Below are 21954 nucleotides of genomic sequence, written 5' to 3'. Positions count from 1 at the left end.
CGCCCCTAATACGCCCCGCTCCTATTACGCCACGCCCCTCACACGCTCCGCCCACCTCCTGCATCACTCCTCTTTCTCGAGTCGCATCTCCCGATCCATCCAGAAACGCTTTCTCACTTTGGAGGCGAGATTTTAAATTTCCACTTCGCTCTCTCCCGACGAAGATCTCTGTCGCACCTCGTTTACTCACCTCATTCTGCCCATCATTCCTTTCCTCTGTCTCAGTTCTACAGTCTGTTAGTCTCGATATTGTTTTGTTTCAAAAACTCTGTCCTGATATCTGTTTGTCTGTCTGTCTGTCTGTCTTGATATATCTGTCTGCGTGAGTCGATGCCCCCGTTCGGGGCTGCCAAGCCCCGCCATGACCCAGGTGAAGACGCGACTCGGTGACCCCTCGTGCTGCGAGCGCTGAACCCCCAGGCACCTGCGCGGGTATCCCCGTCGACCCATTTGTCGGTCTCTCGGAAATGGCTTCCCAAGTTGTCTGTGGACTCCTCTTTAGACTCCTGCTACCCCTTTGTCTCATAACAGGTAAGAATTGCGGTGGCTTCTGCCCACGTGCACTAGGTGGTCATTATAAGTCCGTGATGTAATCGGTCGGTATGTCGCACGAAGACCGCACGGTCTGAGTACGTGGTCTAACCTTGCCAGGGTCGCGCAAACTTCCGGCAGGTGTCCGAGTGAGTTTACGTTTTCCCGACACGTGTTTATAACAATATTACTCGTGCGGACACCTCGAGTCCGGACCGCAAACCTGCGCCCAGGTACCGAGGTCCGTCGTTTGGGCGGTTTACGACGAAGGTAGTTATCATTAACATACCCACTTGTGCACCGGTCGGGCATTGAATGGAACACCTGATGAAGGTAGCTCGTTAACATTAACATACCCACTTGTGCACCGGTCGGGTATTGAATGGAACACCTGATGAAGGTAGCTAGTTATCATTAACATACCCACTTGTGCACCGGTCGGGCATTGAATGGAACACCTGATGAAGGTAGCTAGTTATCATTAACATACCCACTTGTGCACCGGTCGGGCATTGAATGGAACACCTGATGAAGGTAGCTAGTTATCATTAACATACCCACTTGTGCACCGGTCGGGTATTGAATGGAACACCTGATGAAGGTAACTAGTTATCATTAACATACCCACTTGTGCACCGGTCGGGTATTGAATGGAACACCTGATGAAGGTAGCTAGTTATCATTAACATACCTACTTGTGTACCGGTCGGGCATTGAAGTGAACACCTGACGGAGGTAGTTAGTTAACATTAAAATACCCACTTATGCACTCTTCGGGAATTGAAGTGAACACCTGACGAGGGTAGTTAGTTAACATTAACATACCCACCTGTTGATCGGTCGGGAATTCAAGTGAACACCTGATGAAGGTAGCTAGTTATCATTAACATACATACTTGTGTACCGGTCGGGCATTGAAGTGAACACCTGACGGAGGTAGTTAGTTAACATTAACATTCCCACTTATGCACTCTTCGGGAATTGAAGTGAACACCTGACGAGGGTAGTTAGTTAACATTAACATACCCACCTGTTGATCGGTCGGGAATTCAAGTGAACACATGATGAAGGTAGTTAGTTGTCATTAACATACCCACTTATGCACTCTTCGGGAATTGAATGGAACACCTGATGAAGGTAGATAGTTATCATTAACATACCCACTTATGCACTCTTCGGGAATTGAAGTGAACACCTGATGAAGGTAGCTAGTTAACATTAACATTCCCACTGATGCACTGTTCGAGAATTGAAGTGAACATCTGATGAAGGTAGTTAGTTAACATTAAAATACCCACTTATGCACTCTTCGGGAATTGAATTGAACACCTGATGAAGGTAGTTAGTTATCATTAACATACCCACTTATGCACTCTTCAGGAATTGAAGTGAACACCTGATGAAGGTAGCTAGTTATCATTAACATACCCACTTGTGCACTGGTCGGGTATTGAATGGAACACCTGATGAAGGTAACTAGTTATCATTAACATACCTACTTGTGCACCGGTCGGGTATTGAATGGAACACCTGATGAAGGTAGCTAGTTATCATTAACATACCCACTTGTGCACCGGTCGGGTATTGAATGGAACACCTGATGAAGGTAGCTCGTTATCATTAACATACCCACTTGTGCACCAGTCGGGCATTGAATGGAACACCTAATGAAGGTAGCTAGTTATCATTAACATACCCACTTGTGCACCGGTCGGGTATTGAATGGAACACCTGATGAAGGTAGTTAGTTATCATTAACATACCTACTTGTGTACCGGTCGGGCAATGAAGTGAACACCTGACGGAGGTAGTTAGTTAAAATTAACATACCCACTTATGCACTCTTCGGGAATTGAAGTGAACACCTGACGAAGGTAGTTAGTTAACATTAACATACCCACCTGTTGACCGGTCGGTAATTGAAGTGAACACCTGATGAAGGTAGTTGGTTAACATTAACATACCCACTTATGCACTCTTCGGGAAATGAAGTGAACACATGATGAAGGTAGCTAGTTAACATTAATATACCCACCTGTTGACCGGTCGGGAATTCAAGTGAACACATGATGAAGGTGGTTAGTTAACATTAACATACCCACTTATGCACTGTTCGAGAATTGAAGTGAACACCTGATGAAGGTAGCGAGTTAACATTAACATTCCCACTGATGCACTGTTCGAGAATTGAAGTGAACACCTGATGAAGGTAACTAGTTAACATTAAAATACCCACTTATGCACTCTTCGGGAATTGAATTGAACACCTGATGAATGTAGTTGGTTATCATTAACATACCCACTTATGCACTCTTCGGGAATTGAATTGAACACCTGATGAATGTAGTTGGTTATCATTAACATACCCACTTATGCACTCTTCGGGAATTGAAGTGAACACCTGATGAAGGTAGTTAGTTAATATTAACATACCCACTTGTTCACCGGTCGGGAATTGAAGTGAACACCTGATGAAGGTAGTTAGTTAACATTAACATACCCACTTATGCACTCTTCGGGAATTGAAGGGAACGCGCGATGAAGGTAGTCAGTTATCATTAACATACCCACTTATGCACTGTTCGGGAATTGAAGTGAACACCTGATGAAGGTAGTTAGTTATCATTAACATACCCACTTGTTCACCAGTCGGGAATTGAATGGAACACCTGATGAAGGTATTTCGTTTTTTTTTCCTTTTTTTTTTTGTATACTGAATCGAGGCTCGTGAAAGAGCTAACATTTATTTCACAAACAAATCAACCAGACAAACAAAATATATAAAAAGAGGGAGCGGAAGACAAGAGAAGGGAGAGAAGGGGAAGCACATAAACATAACATTTGAGAGCAGGGAGATGTGTGGGAGGGAGAGGGCTTGGGGGGAGGAGGCGTGGGAAGGGGGAGGAGGGGGTGGGAGAAGTATAAAACACAAGGACACCAAGGACTTCCCGGACAGAAGTTGGTATCATTAACATACCCACTTATGCACTCTTCGGGAATTGAAGTGAACACCTGACGGCGGTAGTTAGTTATCATTAACATACCCACTTATGCACTCTTCAGGAATTGAAGTGAACACCTGATGAAGGTAGTTAGTTAACATTAACAAACCCACTTATGCACTGTTCGGGAATTGAAGTGAACACCTGATGAAGGTAGTTGGTTAACATTAACATACCCGCTTTCATACCGTTCAGGAATTCAAGCAAACATCTGATGAATGTATTTGGTTAACATTAACATACCCCGTTGCATACCGTTCAGGAATTCAAGTGAACATCTGATGAATGTATTTGGTTAACATTAACATACCCGGTTGCATACCGTTCAGGAATTCAAGCAAACATCTGATGAAGGTATTTGGTTAACATTAACATACCCACTTGCTGTTGGCATCGTTTGGGAATTGAAGCACATGCCCGATGAAGGGGTAATTAGTTAACATTAACATACCCACTTGCTGTTCGCATCGTTTGGGAATTGAAGCGAATGCCCGATGAAGGGGTAATTAGTTAACATTAACATACCCACTTGCTGTTAGCATCGTTTGGGAATTGAAGCGAATGCCTGATGAAGGGGTAATTAGGTAGCATTAACATACCCGTTTGCACACCGTTAGGAATGCCTAGCTTCGCTTTCACAAGTAGGCTACTTGGGATGGAACAAGTTCAAGAAGCATGGCGATGTCGAGCTTCACTTTCACAAGTAGGCTACCTGGGATGGAACAAGTTCAAGAAGCATTGCAATGCCTTGCTTCACTTTCACAAGTTGGCTACCTGGGATGGAACAAGTTCAAGAAGCATGGCGATGCCTCGCTTCACTTTCACAAGTAGGTTACCTGGGATGGAACAAGTTCAAGAAGCATGACGATGCCTCGCTTCATTTTCACAAGTTGGCTACCCGGGATGGAACAAGTTCAAGAAGCATGGCGATGCCGAGCTTCACTTTCACAAGTTGGCTACCTTGGATGGAACAAGTTCAAGAAGCATGGCAATGCCAAGCTTCACTTTCACAAGTAGGCTACCTGGAATGGAACAAGTTCAAGAAGCATGGCGATGCCGAGCTTCACTTTCACAAGTAGGCTACCTGGGATGAAATGAGTTCAAGAAGCATGGCGATGCCGAGCTTCACTTTCACAAGTAGGCTACCTGGAATGGAACAAGTTCAAGAAGCATGGCGATGCCGAGCTTCACTTTCACAAGTAGGTTACTTGGGATGGAATGAATTCAAGAAGTATGGTGATGCCGAGCTTCACTTTCACAAGTAGGCTACCTGGGATGGAATGAGTTCAAGAAACATGGCGATGCCGAGTTTCACTTTCACAAGTAGGTTACTTGGGATGGAATGAGTTCAAGAAGCATGGCGATGCCGAGCTTCACTTTCACAAGTAGGCTACCTGGGATGGAATGAGTTCAAGAAGCATGGCGATGCCGAGCTTCACTTTCACAAGTAGGCTACCTGGGATGAAATGAGTTCAAGAAGCATGGCGATGCCGAGCTTCACTTTCACAAGTAGGTTACTTGGGATGGAATGAGTTCAAGAAGCATGGCGATGCCGAGCTTCACTTTCACAAGTTGGCTACCTGGGATGGAACAAGTTCAAGGCTTAGTTTAGTAGATTTAAGGTCATTAGGTTCGTTCGATGAAACATTTACTGGCAGGAATCGAACACACGTCAAGAAAAAACAACCTGTAGGCCTACTATTATATGTATGCTGTGCTGTACTGTACTCTACACTATACTATGTATGCTATGCTGTAGGTAATGTAGTACACTATAATATGTATGCTATGCTGTAGGTACTGTACTACACTATACTATGTATGCTATGCTGTACTGTACTACACTATACTATGTATGCTATTCTGTACTGTACTACACTATACTATGTATGCTATGCTGTACTGTACTACACTATACTATGTATGCTATTGAAGGAGCTGCGCTCCAACGCGAGTCGAAAGAATTGACGCGACCAAAGACGGAATTCGTCCGAGTTGCTTTATTGAAACAAAACAGCTCAGGTATTCTGACAAAAGCCCGTTTATCGGGCAGCAATATATATACACATTTATGTCGGGAAGTTTGCCCGGCAAAAGCTATACCGGGCATGCCCGGGTGTCGAGGGCGAGCCTTGGAAAGGCGAGTCTGGACCTGCCCGGGCGTGTTTGGCTGCGGCCTGGCAAGTCGAGGCTGGGCGTGCCCGGGCGCTCTGGACGAGCACTGGAAAGGCGAGAGCGGGCATGCCCGGACGCTCTGGGCGAGCCCTGGAAAGGCAATAGCGGGCATGCCCGGACGCTCTGGGCGAGCCCTGGAAAGGCGAGAGCGGGCATGCCCGGGAAAGACGAGACCGGGCGTGCCCGGGAGGTTCGGGCGTGCCCGGGAACAGTGAGTCCGGGCATGCCCGGGAGAGGCGCGTCTGGCCGTGTTCTGGCCGGTGCAAGGCGATTGTGTGCATTCAGCGGTAACCGCTACACACGCCCCTCCAGAATCGACCTGCACCGGCAGGGTCAATTTAAGGGGGGTCCGGATGACCCGGCCGAAGCGACCCCTGGAGGGTCGTGGGGAGGGGTCCGACGTGGTGGTGGGTGGTCAAGCGGGGGGAACTGTGGACGGGGGGCGGCCTCGCCGCGGAGGAAGGGCCAACCGTGGTGGTCGGTCGACGTCCATGTGCGCCGGTTTGAGGCGGTCCACAGAGATCCGGTCCAACCGGCCGCCAACGTCGACGACGAAGGACTTGTCGCCCCGTCGCAGGACCCGGAAGGGCCCGTCGTACGGCGGCCGGAGTGGCCCCCGGTGCGCGTCATGACACACAAAGACGTACTCCGCTGTGCGAAGCGCCGGGGGGACGTAGGACTGGGGGCCACTGTGGCGGGACATTGGCACGGGGGCAAATCGGCGGGCGGCCTCCTGGAGGTCCGAGCGCTGGTGTGCGGCGGACCAGGGACTGGTAGCGTCGGGCACGAACTCGCCCGGGACGCGGAGCGGCTGGCCGTAGACTAGCTCGGCGGCGGACGCCCGGAGGTCCTCCTTGGGGGCCGTGTGGAGGCCCAAAAGGACCCACGGCAGCCGACCGGTCCAACCGTCGTCCTGAAGGCCGGCCATGAGTGCGGCCTTCATGGAGCGGTGAAACCGCTCGCACAACCCGTTGGCTTGGGGGTGGTAGGCCGTGGTGCGGTGCAGCGTGACCCCCAACGAGCGGGCGACCGCGCCCCAAAGTTCGGACGTGAACTGTGGGCCGCGGTCGGACGAGATGTCCGCCGGTGCGCCGAAGCGCGCGACCCAGGTGGCGATGAACGCCTGTGCCACGTCGGCGGTGGTGGTGGAGGTGAGGGGCACGGCCTCCGGCCACCTGGTGGTCCTGTCCACCATGGTGAGCAGGTGGGTGAACCCCCGCGATGGGGGCAGGGGACCCACCAGGTCCACGTGGACGTGGTCGAAATGCCGTGCAGGCACGGTGAAAGGTGCCAGCGGGGCCTGGGTGTGGCGGTGGCCCTTGGCCCGCTGGCAGGCCGTGCAGGCGTTGGCCCAGTCGCGGACGTTCCATCGAAGGCCGTGCCAGACGAAATGCGCCAACACCAGCTTCTGAGAAGCTTTCCGGCCCGGGTGAGAAAGGCCGTGTATGGAGGCGAAGATGCGGCGCTGCCAGGAAACGGGCACGATGGGGCGAGGCTGGCCCTGGGAGACGTCGCAGAGCAGCACGTTGCCCGCGAAGGGGATGTCGGCCAGGCGGATGCCCGTGTCCACCGCCCGGAGGGCCTGCACCGAGGTGTCGGTGGTCTGGTCGGCCGCCATGAGCGCGAAGTCCACGCCGAGGTGGACCGCGTTCGCGCTGGCCTGAGAAAGACAGTCGGCCACAGCGTTGTCTTTGCCGGCGACGTGCCGGATGTCCGTGGTGAATTCCGACACGGCGGAGAGGTGGCGCTGCTGGTGGGCCGACCACGGCTCCGTGACCTTGGCCATTGCATAGACCAACGGCTTGTGGTCGACGAAAGCCGTGAACGGGCGGCCCTCCAGGAGGTGTCGGAAATGGCGAACGGCCAGGAATAGACCGAGCAGCTCGCGGTCGAACGTGCTGTATTTTAACTCGTTCGGCCGGAGCTGCCGGCTGAAAAAAGCGAGTGGCTGCCAAACCCCGTCCAGCCATTGTTCATGGACGGCGCCCACTGCGTAGTTGGAGGCGTCCGTAGTGAGGGCGATGGGCGCGTTGAGCACCGGGTGAGCCAGCAGCGTTGCGTCGGCGAGGGCCCGTTTTGCGCTCGCAAAGGCCGCGTCCATGGCCGTGGACCAAACGATGTCATGCTTGGCCGGCTTGCCCCGGAGGGCCTCGTAAAGGGGCCGCATGAGCTGAGCAGCGCGGGGCACGAATCGTTGATAAAAATTCACCATGCCGAGGAACTCTTGTAGGGCCTTGATGGAACGGGGACGCGGGAACGTGGTGATGGCCTCGACCTTGGTCGGCAGCGGCACGGGCCCGGTCTTGGTGATGCGGTGGCCCAAAAAGTCAACGGTCGTCGTGCCGAAGTGGCATTTGGCCGGGTTGACAATTAAGCCGTGCTCGCTGAGGCGACCGAATAGTGTTCGGAGGTGGAGGAGGTGCTCGGCGCGGGACGTGCTGGCGACGAGGATGTCGTCCAGATAGACGAAAAGAAATGGCAGGTCGCGCAGCATGCCGTCCATTAAGCGCTGGAATGCCTGGGCCGCGTTCTTGAGGCCAAACGGCATCCTCAAAAATTCGAACAGGCCGAACGGCATGATGACGGCCGTCTTCGGGACGTCGGCCGCCCGGACAGGTACCTGGTGGTATCCCCGTATCAGGTCAATTTTGGAAAATATGACCCGTCCCGCCAAACGGGCGGAAAAGTCCTGGATGTGCGGGATCGGGTACCTGTCGGGGGTGGTAGCGTCGTTGAGGCGGCGGTAGTCACCACACGGGCGCCATCCGCCCCCGGCTTTGGCACGATGTGCAGTGGTGAGGCCTACGCGCTATTGGAGCACCGCACGATGCCGAGGTGCTCCAACGCGTCGAACTCGGCCTTTGCCACGGCGAGCTTGGCCGGGTCGAGGCGGCGGGCCCTGGCGTAGACTGGCGGGCCCGTAGTGGGTATGTGGTGCTCGATCCCATGCCGCACTGCGACGGCCGAAAACGTCGGCCGTTTGAGGGCCGGGAATTCCGTGAGCAGGCGAGCGAACTCGTTCGCCGTCGGGAGGGCGCATGCCAGTTCGGTCGGTGCGGAGCTGCTCATCGTGCACGCCAGGGAGCTGAAGGTCTCGGCGTTGACAAGGCAACGACGTTTGACGTCGAACAGCAGCCCGTGCGCACAGAGGAAGTCGGCGCCCAGCAAAGCCTTGGGGACGCAGGCGGTCACAAAGGTCCACTGAAAGCGCTGGCTGCCGAAGCAGAGGGTGACGTTGCGCGGGCCGAAAGTGCGTATGGCCGAGCCATTAGCAGCGACCAAAGAGGGGCCGCAAACGGCGTCCCGCCTGTCCTGCTCGGAGGCGGGTATGACGCTCAGTTGGGCGCCGGTGTCACAAAGGAAACGCCGCCCGGACGCTTTGTCCCGAATAAAAAGCAAGTTGCTTGAGTGGCCGGCGCTCATGGCTGGGAATGAACGCCGGCCCGGCCGTTTCCCGACTTGCCGAAAGTGCACGGGGGTCGGCACGTCCGAGCCTTGTGTCCGAACCTGGCGTGGTAATAACACCATGCCTGGTCAGGTGGAGGCCCCGGCCGTCGTGTCGGAAGCGGTCGGTGCGGCGTGGCGGCAGCCAGTTTCACCGGCAGTTGGGCCTCCAACTGCGCAGGGCGCTCGGGCGTCGCCTCGGACGGCGGCAGGCTCCAGGTAGCCGCGCCGATGTGTTGGCCCGCTGAGGAGATCTTATCGGCTTCCCTGGCGAGGGCGCGGGGATCGGTGATCGACGTGCCAGCCAGGGCGAGGCGTACCGGGTGAGGCAGCTGGCGAAGGAACAACTCGCGGAACAGAAAATCCGGAGAGTGCTCACTGAGCAACGAGAGCATATAGTCCATGCGCTCGGACGGGTGCGTGTCGCCGAGCTCGGGCAGGTCGAGCAGGCGTCGTGCGCGTGCCGCCGGTGAGAGGGCGAAAGCGTCGAGGAGGAGCGTCTTCAGCGCGTCATACTTGTCGGCAGCCGGCGGGTGCTCGAGGAGGCTCAGGGCGCGGGCCGCGGTGGCGGAACCGAGCGCTGCCACGACGTGGTGGAAGCGGGTGTCGTCCACGGTGATGCCTCGCAGGGCGAACTGGGAGTCCGCCTGGGCGAACCAAACAGCCGCGTGAGCCTCCCAGAAGGTAGGCAGTTTAAGAGTCACTGCCGTGCCCATGTCGGTAGGTCACCAGTGAAGGAGCTGCGCTCCAACGCGAGTCGAAAGAATTGACGCGACCAAAGACGGAATTCGTCCGAGTTGCTTTATTGAAACAAAACAGCTCAGGTATTCTGACAAAAGCCCGTTTATCGGGCAGCAATAAATATACGCATTTATGTCGGGAAGTTTGCCCGGCAAAAGCTATACCGGGCATGCCCGGGTGTCAAGGCCGAGTCTTGGAAAGGCGAGTCTGGACCTGCCCGGGTGTGTTTGGCTGTGGCCTGGCAAGTCGAGGCTGGGCGTGTCCGGGCGCTCTGGACGAGCACTGGAAAGGCGAGAGCGGGCATGCCCGGACGCTCTGGGCGAGCCCTGGAAAGGCGATAGCGGGCATGCCCGGACGCTCTGGGCGAGCCCTGGAAAGGCGATAGCGGGCATGCCCGGACGCTCTGGGCGAGCCCTGGAAAGGCGATAGCGGGCATGCCCGGACGCTCTGGGCGAGCCCTGGAAAGGCGAGAGCGGGCATGCCCGGGAAAGACGAGACCGGGCGTGCCCGGGAGGTTCGGGCGTGCCCGGGAACAGTGAGTCCGGGCATGCCCGGGAGAGGCGCGTCTGGCCGTGTTCTGGCCAGTGCAAGGCGATTGTATGCATCCAGCGGTAACCGCTACACAATGCTGTACTGTACTACACTATACTATGTATGCTATGCTGTACTGTACCACACTATACTATGTATGCTATGCTGTACTGTACTACACTATAATATGTATTCTATGCTGTACTGTACTACACTACGTATGCTGTGCTGTACTACACTATACAATGTATACTCTATTGTACTGTACCATATACTGGTATACACAAATGCCGTATATATATACTGTTTATCTTTACGGGCAATAAGAGATGAGAGTAAAATCACCTTTCTTGGTCTCGTCTCATTTCGTTTCGTTCTTTGTAAAACACGATTTCTTTAAATGGAAATGAATCATAAAATAAATGAATTGATGAGTGAGTGAACGACGGACGTCCCCAAACAAGTTTTGCAGCACATTTGTGATCGACATTTTCACACACACCAGTGGGTTTGCTTAGATCGGCCATGAGGGGTAAATGTGTCATAAACCTATTTCATGGATGTTTATTTTTTAAAAGTGTTTCCACCTTTTCCTGCCTTCCACAGCTTGTCTCTTCAGATTTGATACATTCTCCTTTATTTACCTCATCTTTCTGCTCCTGGTCCCCCTGGTCCCTGAACCAACTCCACAGACTTTGCGTGGTAGGTGTTTGCGCTCGACCACTGGTCTCAATCGTTCTCTGTCTGCAATGATCTTCCACGTGCAGTTAACCAGTATGAGTTGATTCACTGTTGTGGTATCGGGAACCACGTGTCATGCCGATTATCGTCACATCAATCCTAAATCCACTTTGATCAGCTGAAGAGGAGGTGGAGGTGAGGTGGTGGTGATGGGGGTAAGGAGGAAGGTGGCGGTGATTGGGGCTAATGAGAGGTGGTGATGGAGGCTGGGTGGTAGGTGGTGATGGAGGCTCTGGGTCGTTGGTTATGGAGGTTGTGGGTTGATGGTGATGGAGCCTCAGGGTCGGTGGTGATAGAGGCTCTGGGTCGGTGTAATGGAGGCTCCGGGTCGGTGGTGATGGAGGCTCAGGGTCGGTGGTGATGGAGGCTCAGGGTTGGTGGTGATGGAGGCTCTGCGTCGTCGGTGATGGAGGCTCTGGGTCGGTGGTGATTGAGGCTCAGGGTCGGTGGTTATGGAGGTTGTGGGTTGATGGTGATGAGGCTCTGGGTCGGTGGTGATGGAGGCTCAGGGTCGGTGGTGATTGAGGCTCAGGGTCGGTGGTTATGCAGGTTGTGGGTTGATGGTGATGAGGCTCTGGGTCGGTGGTGATGGAGGCTCAGGGTCGGTGGTGATGGAGGCTCAGGGTCGGTGGTTATGGAGGCTCTGCGTCGTCGGTGATGGAAGCTCTGGGTCAGTGTTGATGGAGGCTCAGGGTCGGTGGTGATTGAGGCTCAGGGTCGGTGGTGATGGAGGCTCAGGGTCGGTGGTGATGGAAGCTCAGGGTCGGTGGTGATGGAGGCTCAGGGTCGGTGGTGATGGAGGCTCAGGGTTGATGGTGATGGAGGCTCAGGGTTGGTGGTGATGGAGGTTCAGGGTCGGTGGTGATGGAAGCTCAGGGTTGGTGGTGATGGAGGTTCAGGGTCGGTGGTGATGGAGGCTCAGTGTTGGTGGTGATGGAGGCTCAAGGTCGGTGGTGATGGAGGCTCAGGGTCGGTGGTGATGGAGGCTCAGGGTTGGTGGTGATGGAGGTTCAGGGTCGCTGGTGATTGGGATGGGGTGTAAATATTGATTGTGGCTGTTAGGAGGGTGTCATGGGTTGATGCCTTATAACATTAGTGGGAAGGAAGATTGAAGAGCTCGAGAGACAGTTCCACGTGGTAAAGAAAAGGGAAAAATATGAGTGGAGGTCTTGACATTGTGAGCTTACCCATATAGCAGGTCGCTCGATGATCAGTTGTTTAATGAGACTCACGAATCATATCGATTTATTTCCTGACTTGAATAATTCCTGATCAATGAAGAAATATACAGAGGTAACGATGCATATGCTGCATGACTATCCTTGTGCCATACATATGGATTGATGTTACGGGTGACATTATAAGGCAGGTTTCGGGTACATGTTGAGGCAAAACTCCTTGGTTAATGATCTGGATTGGGATTTATATACTGGACCATAATCCGTTTACCCACTATTATTAACCGTTGCTCCAGTTCTATCTTCCTCGTGCGTGACATTGGTTTTCATAACGGTGCAAATCCTGTGTACATCGCCGAGGGGGATTTGATAACATTTTCACAAGTTCTACAGATTTTGTTTTATTTTCGTGTTATTTCTACAATTGGTGTGTGTATATATATGCAGTGCATTCAGAAAGTATTCAGACCCCTTCACTTTTTTCACATTTTGTTATGTTGCAGCCTCATGCAGAAATCGTTTAAATTCATTTTTTCCCTCATCAATCTACACTCAATACCCCATAATGACAAAGAGAAAACAGGATTTTAGAAAGTTTTGCAAATTTATTAAAAAGAAAAAACTGAAATATCACATTTACATAAGTATTCAGACCCTTTGCTATGACACTTGAAATTTAGCTCAGGTGCCTCCCATTTCTCTTGATCATCTTTGAGATGTTTCTGCACCTTGATTGGAGTCCACCTGTGGTAAATTCAATTGATTGGACATGATTTGGAAAGGCACACACCTGTCTAAGGTCTCACAGCTGACGATGCATTTCAGAGCAAAAACCAAGCCATGAGGTCGAAGGAGCTGCCTGCAGAGCTCAGAGACAGGATTGTGTCGAGGCACAGATCTGGGGAAGCCTACAAAAAAATCTCTGCTGCATTGAAGGTTCCCAGGAGCACAGTGGCCTCCATAATTCTTAAATGGAAGAAGTTTGGAACAACCAGGACTCTTCCTCGAGCTGGCCGCCCGGCCAAACTGAGCAATCGGGGGAGAAGGGCCTTGGTAAGAGAGGTGACCATGAACCCGATGGTCTCTCTGGCTGAGCTCCAGAGATCCTGTGTGGAGATGGGAGAAACTTCCAGAAGGACAACCATCACTGCAACACCCCACCGATCTGGGCTTTATGCAGAGTGGCCAGACGGAAGCCTCTCCTCAGTGAAAGACACATGAAAGCCCTCTTGGAGTTTGCAAAAAAGCACCTAAAGGACTTTCAGACTGTGAGAAACAAGATTCTATGATCTGATGAAACAAAGATTGATCTGTTTGGCTTCCGTCTGGCCACTCTGCCATAAAGCCCAGATCGGTGGGGTGTTGCAGTGATGGTTGTCCTTCTGGAAGTTTCTCCCATCTCCACACAGGATCTCTGGAGCTCAGCCAGAGTGACCATCGGGTTCTTGGTCACCTCTCTTACCAAGGCCCTTCTCCCCCGATTGCTCAGTTTGGCCGGACGGCCAGCTCGAGGAAGAGTCCTGGTTGTTCCAAACTTCTTCCATTTAAGAATTATGGAGGCCTACCACAGGTGGGCTCCAATCAAGGTGTAGAAACATCTCAAAGATCATCAAGAGAAATGGGAGGCACCTGAGCTAAATTTCAAGTGTCATAACAAAGGGTCTGAATACTTATGTCAATGTGATATTTCAGTTTTTTATTTTCAATAAATTTGCAAAACTTTCTGAAATCCTGTTTTCTCTTTGTCATTATGGGGTATTGAGTGTAGATTGCTGAGGGAAAAAATGAATGTAAACGATTTCAGCATAAGGCTGCAACATAACAAAATGTGAAAAAAGTGAAGGGGTCTGAATACTTTCTGAATGCACTGTATACACAACTGAATACATTTTTCATGCTAAATTTAAAAGGCAATGTGGGGATGACAAACTACAGTCTAAAAAAGGTCCTAAACAAGATCGGGATGATGTTGGTTTAGAGAGTAGCTAACAGTATTGCCATCACATAATGATCCCTACATCGTGCCTCATTTACACTTCATCAATTACTGCTTCAAGCTTCTACAAACACTCCACTGGTTACCACAGTACTTGATTAGTCTTGTCGTGTCGCCACATAATGAGACTGCACAAATTAGCAGCCGAGTACAATGGTATAATATCAGCACATGATCATCAACTTCTTACAAACTGCATGGGCATCTCCAATAACAACATTCTATAACTATCTCCATTTGTGATTGGTTACTCCAAGTTGATAAAAAAGGAAAAGTAGGAAAGACAAATGAAGATGCAAGAAGTCCCTGAAATTATACAGGAGCTTCTTATACTTATGCAGAAATGAAATATAGGAGCTTCTAATACTTTTAGCTCGGCCTAGCCCTCGACAATAGTCTGGAGGCAGTGATATCGGGATTGTTATGTGATGGCAATACTGTTAGCTACTCTCTAAAGTCTAAGCCATGATCATCCCGATCTTGTTTAGGACCTTTTTTAGACTGTCCTTTGTCATCCCAACATTGCCCTTTTAATTTAGCATAATTTTTTACAATGTGGAATAACACAATGGTATATGGTACTCAGAGGATACCCGATCTTGGAGCAAAAGTGTCAAGATATCTTGGTCAGCAAAGTCAAACACTGCACATGTTCCTATATTGTCTTACGTAACCCTGACTGTATCTTGCAGCTCTGTCATCAAAATAAGATAAAAGTACTTCTCTGGAGTATCCAGGTCCTGGTTCTGAGAACTCAGAAGACCTCGGTAATAGTCGAGTAGATTCTCACCAGACAAATAGTCACGATAAATCATCAGAAAGACGTTAGTCAAACACACTGTACACGCCACGCGACACACTTTCTTATCTGCGCATGCGCATAGCAAGGTTCAGGGTTGAGCGAGTAGGGAAACAAGGATCTTTATATTTAAATATCAGTTAATTGACCATTGACCACTGCAGTCGAGGCAGTATGCCAAAACAAAGACGAAACTGTTCTATACGAAGGCCTCAGTGATGCGCTGATGTCGCGAATCTGCCGCCGAGAACCCGTGACTGGAGCGTTCGTGATCACGTGTCCCGTGTGCGGTGTGTCGCACTGGTACCTCACTATTATTTTATTTCCATAAATGTAACAATGAAAAACAAGGCATTTCCCGAGACATTATATTTCTGCTTATATGATTTGATGCCACGTAACATTATCACGTATAGTGCCGACACTGAGGCAAATGTGTCTAGCGGCTCCGCCCCCATCAAGCTGATTGACAGTCATAGCCACGCCTACCCCAGTCCTATTCTTTTACATAGGATTGTAGTTTTACGTACTTTTCATGGAATCCTTTCAAGCTACGAGAATTATAATACCAAAGGATGTTGCAGGAAGTAAAACTCTGTCGAATGGTAGCAGATTCATTGCCATTGATAGAGGCAGCTCGGAAATATGCCGTCTGAAGAAGATTATTAGGTTTCCTCGACATGAAATGTGGAGGTGTGGCGGGCACAATGATCAATAATTCCGCACACCAGTGGGTGGCGCGAGCGTCCGGGCGTGGAACTGAGATACATGCCCCACCTTTCGGCCGATCGGCCACGCCCGGGGGCAAGGCGTGGCCTCGGGACATATATGCGGGCTCGAAGGTCGAGCTGGTGTGCGAGCTTGTAATAAAGTGCTTTCGTTTGTACCACGCGTTGTGGCCTACCTTTTTGGCAAACGAGTTGTGTGTGCACAGCACCACACTGGTGACCCCGACTGGTTCAGCCGTAGCTAACCCCCGAACGCGCCATGGCTACCAACGCCGTCGCCGTCAAACTCCCGGAGTTCTGGGAAGCGCAAGTTTGTGCAGGTTTGTGCAGGCCGAAGCTCAATTCCAACTCCGGGGCATCACGGTGGACGAGACCATGAACTACCACGTGGTCGCCGCCCTCGGGCCCGCCACTGCCGCCCGCGTCGTGTCCATCCTTCGGCGCCCGCCGGGCGAACACAAGTACGCGGCGCTCAAACGTCTCCTCCTCGCCACGTTCGGGCTCACGGAGGTCGAACGCGCCGACCGCCTCCTGGACCTTCCCGCCCTCGGCGACACACGACCATCCGTTCGGATGGATTTTATGCTGTCCCTTCTGGGAGACCAGCGCCCGGATTTCGTGTTCCGAGCACTTTTCCTCCGCCAGCTACCTGTACAGGTGCGCCTCGCGCTGGCCGGTTCAAAAATAACGGAACCCCGTGCCCTGGCCGGAGAGGCCGACAAGTTTTTCGCGGCCTGTGACAAGCGGTCGGTGTACGGTGCTGCTGTAGTGGATCCCGGTGCGGAGGTCTACAGCGCCCCCTGCTTCCCCCGTGGCCACTGCTATGCCCCGCCCACTACCGCCACCGCCACCGCCACCACCACCGCCGCTGGCACGGCCGACGCGGCCGCCACTGCCGCAAACCTGGTGCTAATATCATGCCAGGTTCGGCCGCAAGGCTAGAACGTGCCGCCCGCCGTGTTCTTTTGACGGGTCTGGAAACGACCGGGCCGGCGCTCACTTGCGGCCATGAGTGTCGGCCATTCCGGCAGCCTCCTGTTCATCACGGACACCTCGTCTGGTCATCGTTTTCTGTGCGACACGGGAGCGCAGGTAAGCGTCCTCCCTGCCTCCGCGTCCGACAAGTGGGCCGGGGCCCCGCTTTTCTTGCCGCCAACGGAACACCCATCCGCACATTCGGGAAGCGTTGCCTCTCACTGCGGTTCGGAGGGCAGCGCTTCCAATGGTCGTTCATCACCGCCAGCGTGCCAATGGCCCTGCTCAGTGCGGACTTCCTTTGTGCGCATGGGCTGTTGGTGGACGTTAAGCGTCGACGTCTCGTCCAGGCCGAAACCTTCAGCTCGCTCGCTTGTTCGCTGAGCGGCTCGTTGAGCAGCTCGCTGAGCGGCTCACCGAGCGGCTTGCCAAGCGGCTTGCTGAATGGTTCCGTCCTGGCGAGGTTAGTCTGTACGCTTCCGGCAGCGGACGAGTTTACCCGCCTCCTCGCCAGTTTCCCGGCACTCACGCGGCCCACCTTTTCAGCGGTGGCCGTCAAACACGGGGTGAAGCACCATGTCCCCACCGTCAGCCCACCGGTCTACGCCCGGGCGCGCCGCCTCGACCCCACGAAGCTCGCCATGGCGAAAGTGGAGTTCGCCACGCTGGAGCGGCTGGGCATCGTACGGCGCTCCAACCGCGCATGGGCCTCTCCTCTGCACATTGTGCCCAAGCCCGGCGGGGGATGGCGGCCGTGCGGGGACTACCGCCGGCTCAACGATGCCACCACCCCCGACCGCTACCCGGTCCCGCATATTCAAGACTTTTCCGCCCGGTTGGCAAACACGACCGTTTTCTCCAAGGTGGACCTCATCCGGGGCTACCACCAGGTCCCCGTACGACCGGACGATGCACCAAAGACGGCCGTCATCACCCCTTTTGGCCTCTTTGAGTTCCTGCGGATACCTTTTGGGTTGAAAAATGCGGCCCAGGCATTCCAGCGGCTCATGGACAGCATCTTGCGCGACTTACCTTTCATCTACGTCTACCTGGACGACATCCTAGTCGCGAGCGCGTCCTGGGAGGAGCACCTGCTCCACCTCCGCATGCTCTTCGAACGCCTGGGCCAGCACGGCCTGATAATCAACCCCGCGAAGTGCCGTTTCGGCGTCACCGCCATCGACTTCTTGGGGGCACCGCATCACCAGGCACGGGGCCATCCCTCTGCCGGCCAAGGTGGAGGTGGTCAGGAGTTTCCCGCGCCCCCGCACGATCAAGGGGCTCCAGGAATTCCTGGGCATGGTGAATTATTATCACCGCTTCGTGCCCCACGTCGCCCAGCTCCTCCGCCCCCTGCACGAGGCCCTCCGGGGCAAGCCCGGCAAAGGTGACATCGCCTGGACGGAGCCGATGGCCACGGCGTTTGCGGTCGCAAAGCTGGCCCTGGCCAACGCCACCATGCTGGCGCACCCGGCGCCCGATGCACCGATCGCCCTCTCCACCGACGCGTTGGACTATGCGGTGGGCGCGGTGCACGAGCAGTGGGTGAGTGGTGCTTGGCAGCCGCTGGCGTTTTTTAGCCGGCAGCTTCGCCTGCACGAACGCCGCTACAGCACCTTCGACCGCGAGCTGCTCGGGCTCCACCTGGCGGTCCGACACTTCCGCCATCTGATCGAGGGCCGCCCGTTCACGGCTTTCGTCGATCACAAGCCCCTTGTGTTCGCGATGGCCAAGGTCGCCGAGCCATGGTCGGCCCGGCAGCAACGTCACCTCTCTGCCGTGTCCGAGTACACGACGGACATCCGTCACGTCGCGGGTAAAGACAACCCGGTGGCGGATTGCCTTTCCCGGTCCGTCGCACACGCGGTCCACCTCGGGATCGACAATGCCCGGATGGCGGAGGGCCAGATCGCCGACCCCGACGTCCAGGCCTTGTGGACCACCGTCACGGGCCTCCGCGTCACCGAGGTGCCGTTCGACGTCGCGGGCACGGCCCTCTTGTGCGACGTCTCCCTCGGCCGGCCTCGTCCGATCGTGCCCGCTGGCTGGCAGCGTCCGGTTTTCGACGCCATCCACGGCCTGTCCCACCCGGGCACGAAGGCCTCCCAGAAGCTCGTCGCGGCGAAGTTCGTCTGGCCTGGCCTCAGGAAGAACGTCCGCGACTGGACCAGGACGTGCCTCGCGTGCCAGCGCGCAAAGGTCCACTGCCACACCCAGGCCCCGTTGGCCCCGTTTACGGTGCCCGAGTGTCGGTTCGACCACGTCCACGTCGACTTGGTGGGACCTCTGCCCCCCTCGCGGGGGTTCACTCACCTCCTCACCATGGTGGACCACACCACCCGGTGGCTGGAGGCCGTGCCATTGGCAGCGACGGCTGCGGCTGACGTCACGCAAGCCTTCATCGCCACGTGGGTTGCCCGGTTCTGTGCCCCCTCGGACATGTCGTCCGACCGCGGCCCCCAGTTCACCTCGGAGCTCTGGGGAGCGGTGGCGCAAGGGCTCGGGGTCAAACTGCACCGCACCACGGCCTACCACCCCCAGGCCAACGGCCTGTGCGAGCGCTTTCATCGCTCAATGAAGGCCGCGCTCCGGGCCAGCCTCTGCGACGGCAGCTGGGCCGACAGGCTCCCCTGGGTCCTGCTGGGCCTCAGGATGGCGCCCAAGGACGACCTGCGCGCGTCCTCGGCGGAGCTGGTCTTCGGACAACCGCTGCGGGTGCCGGGCTAATTTATCCCCGACTCCACGGCTCCTTGGTCTGCGGCGCTACAGCGCTCCACCCTGCAGGAGACCGCCAGGAGGTTCGCCCGGGTGCCGATGGCACACCACGGTTGCCCGTCCTCCCACGTCGCCCCGGAGCTTCGCACGGCGGAGTACGTTTTCGTCCGGCACGACGCCCACCGGGCATCGCTGCGGCCCCCGTATGACGGGCCCTTCCGCGTGCTGGAGACCGGGGACAAACATTTCACCGTGGACATCGGCGGTGCTCCGTATCGTATCTCTGTGGACCGCCTCAAGCCGGCCCACCTCGATCTGGACCACCCCCCGCAAGCAGCTCTGCCTCCGCGTCGAGGCCGCCCCCCAGCGGTCGCCCCCGGCACCCCGCAGCCCCGCCGTCCCGCTACCCCCCAGCCCTGCACGCATCGCCAGAGGGCGTTTCGCACGGGTCATCCGGCTTCCCCGCAAACTCACCCTTCAGGTGCGCGGGAATTCTGGGGGGGCGCGTGTGGCAGGCACAATGATCAATAATTCCACGCACCAGTGGGTGGCGCGTGCGTCCGGGCGTGGAACTGAGATACATGCCCCGCCTTTCGGCCGATCGGCCATGCCCGGGGGCAAGGCGTGGCCTCGGGACATATATGCGGGCTCGAAGGTCGAGCCCGCCCAGTGCTGATGTGTGAGCTTGTAATAAAGTGCTTTCCTTTGTACCACGCGTTGTGGCCTACCTTTTTGGCAAACGAGTTGTGTGTGCACAGCACCACAGCGGTATCCTCTTATTATTCCCATAGTTTTTCTTTTTTTATTCTTCCAGCCTTTTTTTGCACCTCCAAAAACTTTAAAATTAATGTTTCTCAGCAACCGCTGGTCGGATTGACAAGAAATTTTCATCAAATGATCGGCTCGGCATGTATAATTTTTGAATGCTAATTATGACTTCATAGGTCACGTGGTATGGGCGCCATCTTGGAAAACACCTTCAAATGTGCCCCTCTATATCTCCGAAACCGCTCAATGGAAAAAATTGTGTAATGGCTCATTCTAAAGAACTCTGCAATGGGACAAAAAAACATGTTTATTTCGTATATTAAAAATGCTAACGTTAAGAGGTTAGTATTCGTCAAACAGATCCCTTGCTCTCACAAAAATGCTATTTTTTTTTTTTTTACCAGATCCTTAGTTAAAAAAAACTCAGAATGAAAAAAAATTCGAAGTCATACGTCACATGGTTCGGCCGCCTTATTGGTTTTCGTGAAAAACACAAAAACACCATTTTCTCCACAACGGCTGAACAGATCGAGCCCAAACTTGGCATGCATAATCGCATACCTATGACGAACAAAACGTTCAGTGATCATGACGTCATGCATCACATGGTTTCGGAGTTATGACGTTTTTAAGCATAAATTTAAAATGCTATATTCTCCATAATTTGTGGAGATATCGAGTGGAAACATCACACAAATGTTCCTCATGGGGGGGAAGTTAAAACAATACTTGACACGTTTTGATAAGACACATGGTTTGGCCGCAATAAATAATTGAAGGAAATCCTGAAAAGCTTCTAACCCTTGAACCACTGCATTGATCGACGTGAAACTTCATACTATAGTAGAAGTCATGACGACTAACAAGTTTGCAAAATTTCAAGATGATTGGATGTACGGTCTGGGAGCTAGAAGTTGTTATTGTGTGGAGAAGAAGAGTTTCGAGTATGGGCAATTAATTATTTGTCACACTGTACCTGACATGCAGGCAACGTACGAAACGATCTCACGGGGTAATTTGAACCTCAAATAAAATTCTAATTTCAGATTTGTCAATCACTGAGGTATATTAACACGACTAAAACAGATTTGGGAAAATTACGACTATTTTTCACACGATCGCATTTCACACAGAGAAGCAAGTTGTGATTGGCTGAAGAAGAAGAAACTTCGATGGGCTTCTCAGACCATCTATCTATAATTCCAGTAATCTCTGTGTGTGTGTGTGTGTGTGTGTGTGTGTGTGTGTGTGTGTGTGTGTGTGTGTGTGTGTGTGTGTGTGTGTGTGTGTCTGTGTGTTTGTTTGTTTGTCTGTGACCGCTGTTTCTCGACAACCACGGGTCCGATATACTTGAAACTTGCCAGGTATATTGCTGGGGACCCGAGGATGTGCCTTTTCAAGGTTTGAAATTAATCGGACAAGTAGTTACCGAGCTATGTCCAAAAAACGATTCAACCAATCAGAGAGCAGCGAGCTATCACGTGTGCCGAACGTGGCGAACAGACTCTGCCTCGGACGGCACATTTGAGAGCGTATTCATTTATTTCACGTTGGCAAACTATGTTGGCGCTATGTTGGCGTTAAACTATGTTTTAAAACTAATTAAAACTAATTTGCGATTCATCGTAAC

The 21954-nt window shown here is 53.4% G+C and overlaps 1 protein-coding gene across 1 annotated transcript in view; it reads left to right on the top strand.

The window, feature by feature from the left end:
* Window positions 1-258: 258 nt before the first annotated feature.
* Window positions 259-21954, top strand: part of PIEZO2 (piezo type mechanosensitive ion channel component 2) — a 474200-nt gene continuing 452504 nt past the window's right edge. The window contains 2 exon segments of the mRNA XM_078785142.1: window positions 259-531; window positions 11031-11126. Coding sequence (XP_078641268.1) covers window positions 468-531; window positions 11031-11126 — 160 coding nt within the window. The 5' untranslated portion in view covers window positions 259-467.

The sequence above is a fragment of the Myxine glutinosa genome, chromosome 9 (assembly GCF_964187855.1).
Source record: "Myxine glutinosa chromosome 9, kmMyxGlut1.1, whole genome shotgun sequence".
In the NCBI taxonomy this organism is placed as follows: Eukaryota; Metazoa; Chordata; class Myxini; order Myxiniformes; family Myxinidae; genus Myxine; species Myxine glutinosa.
The sequence above is the reverse complement of the archived record's forward strand: the minus strand, read 5'-3'. Positions and strand labels throughout refer to the sequence as shown.